The sequence below is a fragment of the Etheostoma spectabile genome, chromosome 3 (genome assembly GCF_008692095.1).
Source record: "Etheostoma spectabile isolate EspeVRDwgs_2016 chromosome 3, UIUC_Espe_1.0, whole genome shotgun sequence".
Classification (NCBI taxonomy): domain Eukaryota; kingdom Metazoa; phylum Chordata; class Actinopteri; order Perciformes; family Percidae; genus Etheostoma; species Etheostoma spectabile.
Genome location: NC_045735.1, coordinates 10654985 through 10661895, shown reverse-complemented (window position 1 = coordinate 10661895; position 6911 = coordinate 10654985). Strand labels below are relative to the sequence as shown.

At 43.7% G+C, this 6911-nt stretch overlaps 1 protein-coding gene across 1 annotated transcript in view; it reads right to left on the bottom strand.

Annotated features, from left to right (window-relative positions):
* The window catches only part of LOC116687111 (dapper homolog 3), a 9858-nt gene that overhangs the window by 1505 nt on the left and 1442 nt on the right, over positions 1–6911 (bottom strand). Inside the window, exons 2-4 of the mRNA XM_032512244.1 lie at positions 2457–2583; positions 1255–1365; positions 1–1043 (exon numbers count right to left, since the gene is read on the bottom strand). The exon at positions 1–1043 is cut by the window's left edge and continues 1505 nt beyond it. Coding sequence (XP_032368135.1) covers positions 1–1043; positions 1255–1365; positions 2457–2583 — 1281 coding nt within the window. The remainder of the gene's footprint in view (positions 1044–1254; positions 1366–2456; positions 2584–6911) is intronic.

Sequence of the window (6911 nt, the reverse complement as noted above, 5' to 3'; positions counted from 1 at the left end):
CTCTAGGTTGGAGCACCAACGTCGGCTCTCTTTGTGGCTGTTGTGGCCAATCTGCAGTTCATTGACTTGGCTTTGGTTCTGAGCAAGATCCCCTCTGCCTTGGTGCCTCTCTGTGGTGCTGTACCTGCGCTCAGGCAGCACTCTCTGGCCCAGGAGGCTGTTTTCAGACTGGGAACGACTGGTTTTACTGCTTGATTTCTTGGTTCTCTGCCGCTCATTGTGGCTCTTCTTAGAAGTTCTGGACTTGGAGTTCTGGTGGTCAGGAGAGGAGACAGCTTGGGTTGGTTTAGGCTGCTCTGAGTTGTAGTGTCTGGGGGAACGCACAGGGGCATGGAAGGCCTGTCCAGGAATATACTGAGCACTTACTAAATTGTTTTTGTGATGAATAGCGGGATTTGGATGTAAGTAATGCTGGGGGGATGGGGGCTCACAACAAAGGTCAAGAGCCCCAACACCACAACTGGGGTCCAAGGAGGACAGAGGTGACGGTAGTCTCTCAGCCAAGGAGTGTGGCCTGGACTGGGGGTAGGGCAGGACAAGATAATAGTCCTCTTCCAAAGATGGGGCCTCTCCTCTACAGGCCTCCCCCTCTAAGAGGTCACAACCCCAGCCCTGGCTGTTAGGGTTTGCTGAAAGGTCAACATGGGGCTGGAAGTGGGGGTCCGTAAAGTGTTGCTCTGTGGTAAGAGACTGCGTTCTCCTGTGGAGGGAGCTGTGTCCGGAGGCACTGCAGTATGGGGGGTCGGGGCTCAGTGTGGTGCGAGGCTGACAGGGCCTTGATGCTAGGGTATGACGCTGGATGAGACTTAGGATGTAACCCTCTACCCTCAAAGCCTGCTGGTAGTCCTCCTCTGTGACCTGATCCTCTGCAGGTTGCTGCTGCCAGGGTTGGTTGGCTCCGCTGGGGTCCCACTGCCAGGAGTCCACTGCTGCACCCTCTTCAGCAATGCCCTCCAGAGGTGGGTAAGGGGCAGAGAAAGAACGGGGCAAGGTGGTGCGTGGGACTGGTACATCCAGTTCTCCATTCAGCATGAGGGGGTCTCCTAATAACAGAAAACAATACTGTTGTAGGCCAAGTGTTTTACAGTTTAAAAATAGGTAAAGAAGATGTGAATCCATGCTCATATTTGAACAGTTCATAATGCCAGAATGCCAAAATGATATGCCATAATTTGCGTTGCTTCACTTACACATAGAAGAATAACGTATGTGTGTGTGTACCTCAGTCTTTCCAGATCTGCTACTTTTTCTTACCTACAGACTTTGGCCTGTTGTTGGTGTAAGCCCAGGAGGAGACCGTCTCTGTGGGCTCAGTGGAACAAGATCTTCCTGTATGCGATTGACCCTCACTTGACTCATAGAAACCTAGTAAAAACAATTTGAAAAGAGAGAGGGCATGCCTATCTTATTTATTATAGCTCACTGTTCATTCCAGTTCTCTAAAAATAGGCTGCTCAATGCAGGCAGTGTCTCACTACATTTTACAAATAGGCCTCAAAACAAGATTACAAGCAACATGATTGAACAATAAGAGTAGAAATAACATTATAAGTTCATTCCAAGCATATTTCAAAATGCAAAGTGAAAACACACGTTTTGTTGAACTTACAAAGTGCACATTTAGAGCATCCTTAAGGACTCCTCTCACCCAGCCCACAGACTGTTTCCTCTCCTGCCCTCCAGCAGGCGTTTCAGGTGCCTCCGGACCAGGACCAGCAGACTAAAGAACAGTTTTTTCCCCAGAGCTGTGTCTTTATTGAACTCTAATCCTCATTGATCCCACTCCCCTCATATACTGATAGACTCTCCTCTCCCTCCTCACACCTGCCTCCATTTTGTCATCTGCAATACTATAATGTTTACTTGCACTGCTGACAGTTATTACAGTAACAACTGTTTTTATCTGATCTTGCACTACTTACCTTGACTGGTAAAAAGACTGTTTATTCACAGTACCAATTGTCTACATATACATCTGCAATACTGTATTTTAACTGTAATATGCAATTACTTTCCACTGCACTTTACTTTGGATAGCTTATGCCCAAACTTTATTTGTACTACCTTTAAATCCATTGTCAAACTGCTCATTTTAGCCTAACTTATTGTATATATATCTATCTGTAAAAATTCTGTTTATATTAATAGCCATTCACCTGTGCATCTTGTTCACAATACTTGTTATCTATATATTATATTCATATGACAAATCTGTCTGTAAAGTTCTGTTTATAATAGTATTCATTTCTATATTTATTCAGTACATATCCATCCTGCACTTATGAAACCATTGTATATCCTGCACTTACTGCTATCGCACTTCTGTTAGACCCAAACTGCATTTCGTTGCCTTGTACCTGTACATGTGTAATGACAATAAAGTTGAATCTAATCTAATCTAGAGACATACATGTCACATCTGTGATCACAGAAAAGGATTAAAACTATGGAAGTACCAGAGCTCGGCCGACTGTTGCCTGCGTTTTCTCCATCATAGCAGCCCTCGTCAGCGTCGATCCTCAGGTCTCCCACCTGCTGTTCCAGCGCCTGCATCAGGCCCCATGGGGAACTCTGAAGAGCACTCTGAAAATACACACATATTCAGGCGATTTTACTGTAGTTTTGTTTGTATTTGATTGCGCTGTTGAAAAGTAATTTTAAATAGATGGTAAGAGGAAACAATCAGTGATTTCAAAAACAAAGTAAACAGTCCTCGCAATGAAATTACTGGTTTGGAGAAACGCTAATAACAGAAGCACAGCTGTAAATCCTTCACTGCTCGTTTCTCCAGCTGCGTTCCAGTGCTCAGTTTGTTTGGCACTCAGATCCTGTTAAAACAAACTATTTTTTTTATATTATAGAAAGATGGGGTATATTTAAATTAGGTTTATTATTATTAAATAGAACAGAATCCTGTTATAACTGGATTATGTTATCAACTACTGACCTAATTATAACCATAACACAGTCACTTCATTTCCAAAGATGGATATTTTACTCTGATGAAGGAAAGAATTTCATTGTTGTATTGTTGGTGTCACTGAAGACCGTCCGTGGTGTACTGCATCCATATCTGTCACTGGGCTCACTAACGCAAGCAAGCAGGGAGAAGCAATGAGTCAGAACGTTAATAATTCAAGGATGTTCTATCACGTAGGTGGGACACACACACACACAATCACTCACACACACACACACACACACACAAATGTGCTTGCTCATATACACAGAAAAAAAGACTATTCAAGAACAGAGAAACACAACATCCTGGACATCTTTGTACTTATTTCTCTAACATGAGGGCCCTCTGCTTACACACACACACACACACACACACACACACACACACACACACACACACACACACACACACACACACACACACACACACACACACACACACACACACACACACACGTGCACAACACACCATGGCCCCAGTTCCACTGCTTGACTATTGAGGCATTTCATTTTGTTGGAGGTGATACTGTTGACACCCAAGGCTCATTTAGAGACTTCATCATTACCAGAAGAATGAGCGTGTCCTCGTAGCAAGGTGACACTTTAAACATTACAAACCTGCTATGATGGAGCACCTGTCAGACAGTTGCTACAGTCTTCTGCACTCGCTGAGCACTGTTTTTGTACATTTGTGTGTCTTTGTTTGTTACAACATTGCCTTTAGAAATGAAGACAGATCATACGGTGTGCAAAGTTGGGCATTTTAACACGGAGATCTGTTGGGATTGACTTGCTTTTGGAGCCAGCCTCAAGTAGATGAACTTCCACATTGGCTTTATTTTTCAGCCCTGTAGGTTGTGGAGTGTGTCTAAGTGCATCCTCAGAGCTGCTAAAGACTCTCTTGGTAATTAAAAGGTCACATTTAAGGTTAACATTTGCCTCTGCCTTCATAGCTGAAGCTGAAGCTGAAGCTTAAAAACACAGCATGTGTTTGTGTCTCAGTGCATGTTTAATCTCCCTAAACTATAATGTGTCAAGAGAAAAATTCCAAAAATGGTAGTCCAGAAAAAGTCTGGACTACCATTTAGAGTGGAAATCTTTTGGTCAGTGGACCGATCAGAGCTTAAGCTCTGACTCTTTTGTCCTGCAGACTTAATGCGGCCGTAATGCAAATTCTGTTGAGGCGTAATTGACCCAAGCTAACCTATGCTTCCCACACAACCTCTTTACCCCAAACACTGTCATTTCTTTTGTCTTGACAAGGGCGCTTATTGTCTTACTATAAACAAAGCAATTAGCATCACTACATTACATGGTTTTGTGTGGCACAAACGAAGAGTGGGGAGCTTTGTTTAAACTACTAGTGTGGAATAGAGATATAGATTGGAGGATGGGAGACTATTGGAAATCAATTAATCAATGATGCAGATTCACACTATTGATTGCCTACCTTTTTGCGGAGCTGGCTATTAAATTATAATGCTGCAGCAAACAAACAACCCTTTGTGGATGAACAAACACAATACAACATTTAATAGTGTGGCTTTGGACCAAGTTTATACTGTAGTAGGGACCATTTTGCAAGCCGGGCATTTGATTGTACTCCATTATTAATGGTCTCACACTGGTTCCTTGACACTGGATCATTACTGTTTTACAGCATCCTCTGCTCCAGGCGGGTGGGGGGATGGGGGAGCCAGAGGACACGGTGCAGTCGGCCTCACCTAGCCCTTCAGATGTTATGCACTGGGTATACAACACATCAGGACCATCTGCACTTTTCATAAAAAGAGACCGACCAGCAGGGGAATCCAGACAACACAATGTCTGATTATTTACTGATTTCACATGCTGCATCTTCTTCTGACCTGGCCTTTAAAAAGCTGCTGAAAACTGGAGTCAAATATCCTGAATGCAAAAGCACAAATGGACATTAAAACTGATTCTGATTGAGCTACTGGGGAATGTAGATACAAATGAGAGACAGTTTGACACACGAAACAAATAAGCTTTTGGTCGTGTGAGAGAGGGGTGCTACAGAGACATTGCAATTCCTCCTCCGAAATGGGGGTTAAAAAGAAGATTTTCAACTGTAGATTACACCTCTAAGCACTCACTGGTTGAAGGGGTTTGAAACGATAACGCCGGGATATAAAAAATCTATGGAACAGAACACATGAGGCATGCAGCAGCACTGCTGGACCCTCTATAATTAAAGCAATGTTTTGACTGGCTCCACACAGAGAGGGCGGTAGGAGGCCAGAGAGAGAGAGAGGCGCGCACACACACACACACACACACACACACAAAACACACACACAGGTCCACTGCTTCACTAAAACACTGATCTCTTTTTTCTTCAAATATATACACGTTTAAATGTTTTATTTTAATAACGTAAATGAAACATTTACGAAAAATTTGAATTTAACTGATGTTGACACAGAGGTGCACACAGTGTTTACATAACCATAGTGAATGGCATTCATTAGTGCACAGTAGCTTGGTTGTGAATGGAGTCTCCTAAGAGAAACATGCGCCAGGCTGTGCTCATGTGTGGGACCAGCTCATAGCCCTGCATGGTGTGTCTGTGGACATAATGCACATGTATTTTCAGAAGCTCATTTGCCTGATTGCTTGTATGTACAAATAAGCCAGATAACAACAATGTTTGGATTCCTATTTCATTTTAATTTGTTATCTTTGTGGGTCAACACACAGCGGACGAAACTACCCAATGATCCACACGACTGCACATGACTAACGGTGCTATAGTTTCACTAATGATGTGCTGCTGTCTTTACAGAAGGACACACACGATGTGACCAATGACAAGCCACAAAACTAATACAATCATGCAGAAGGAAGGTTTGCATGCTTTCATGCAGAGCTTTTTCCTATGAACACACACGCACAGATGATAATTGAGCACATGATTTAAATCAACCAAGTCAGGAGGAGATAACTTGAACACTCAAGGTTTCTAAAAATCAAACACTCCTCTATACAAATGGATGTAGGCCTATGTATGTCACACACTCATACACAATGTATACATTCTCTTCAAACACACACAGTAGGTAGCTGAGAGAGAGGTCAGAGCTCCGTGCTTTCCCAGCTGCTGTCTGCCGTCCCACAGCTGTCAACACCTTTCACACCACACACTGTATCCGGGAGTAGGCCTGGGGGGGGCATGTTCAAGGCAGCTACACGCACGCGCGCACACTGGCAGTCCCACTGGTGTTTTGTGTCTGTGTAACATCAGAAAACTGTGCATTTTGGAGACTTTAACCTACATGCAAGATGAGATTGGGGATTTGGCTTGGACGCAGATGGTGACCTGATATCACGAAGACTCAATTTGAAACTAGGCCTTCAATTGGATTCCAGACAAAAAGTATTCTCCGAGGTATGTCTCGTGTAATTACTCACACGCGTGGATAAGCACAACGGATAATAAACATCGATCCACAGATGCGTTGCTCGGAAAATGAAAACGGGGAAATATGCAGCCCTGCGGGGAAACGCATGTGTCTGGCTTTGAAAAAGTCTGTTTTCTGTCACTGTGTGGATGAGAAACCAGGCTGAATGCTCTGACAGCCGCCCCACCAGGGGATATGAATTTACTAAACTGGTGCGCGTGCACACAAACACTTGACCCTTGTGCACTCCGGCTATTAGGCCTATACATTTTTTTCAAATTGGCTTTATAATTATCTTACTTAGTTTTCTATCAGAATTATAAAACCAGTCCCATAGCTCAGATGTGAACTAATTCAGACCAAAAATAAATCACAGTGCGTATATCATGCCATAGCCTACCCAACTGACGCCAGTGTGCAAGGCCACCTATGCGCCTTCTCTGTCCTCTCACTGGGGCCTCGCTCGGAATCATTAGTATTCTGCTCCATATGCGCCTATTGTTAGGCCCCCGGCGGAGAAGGAGGGAG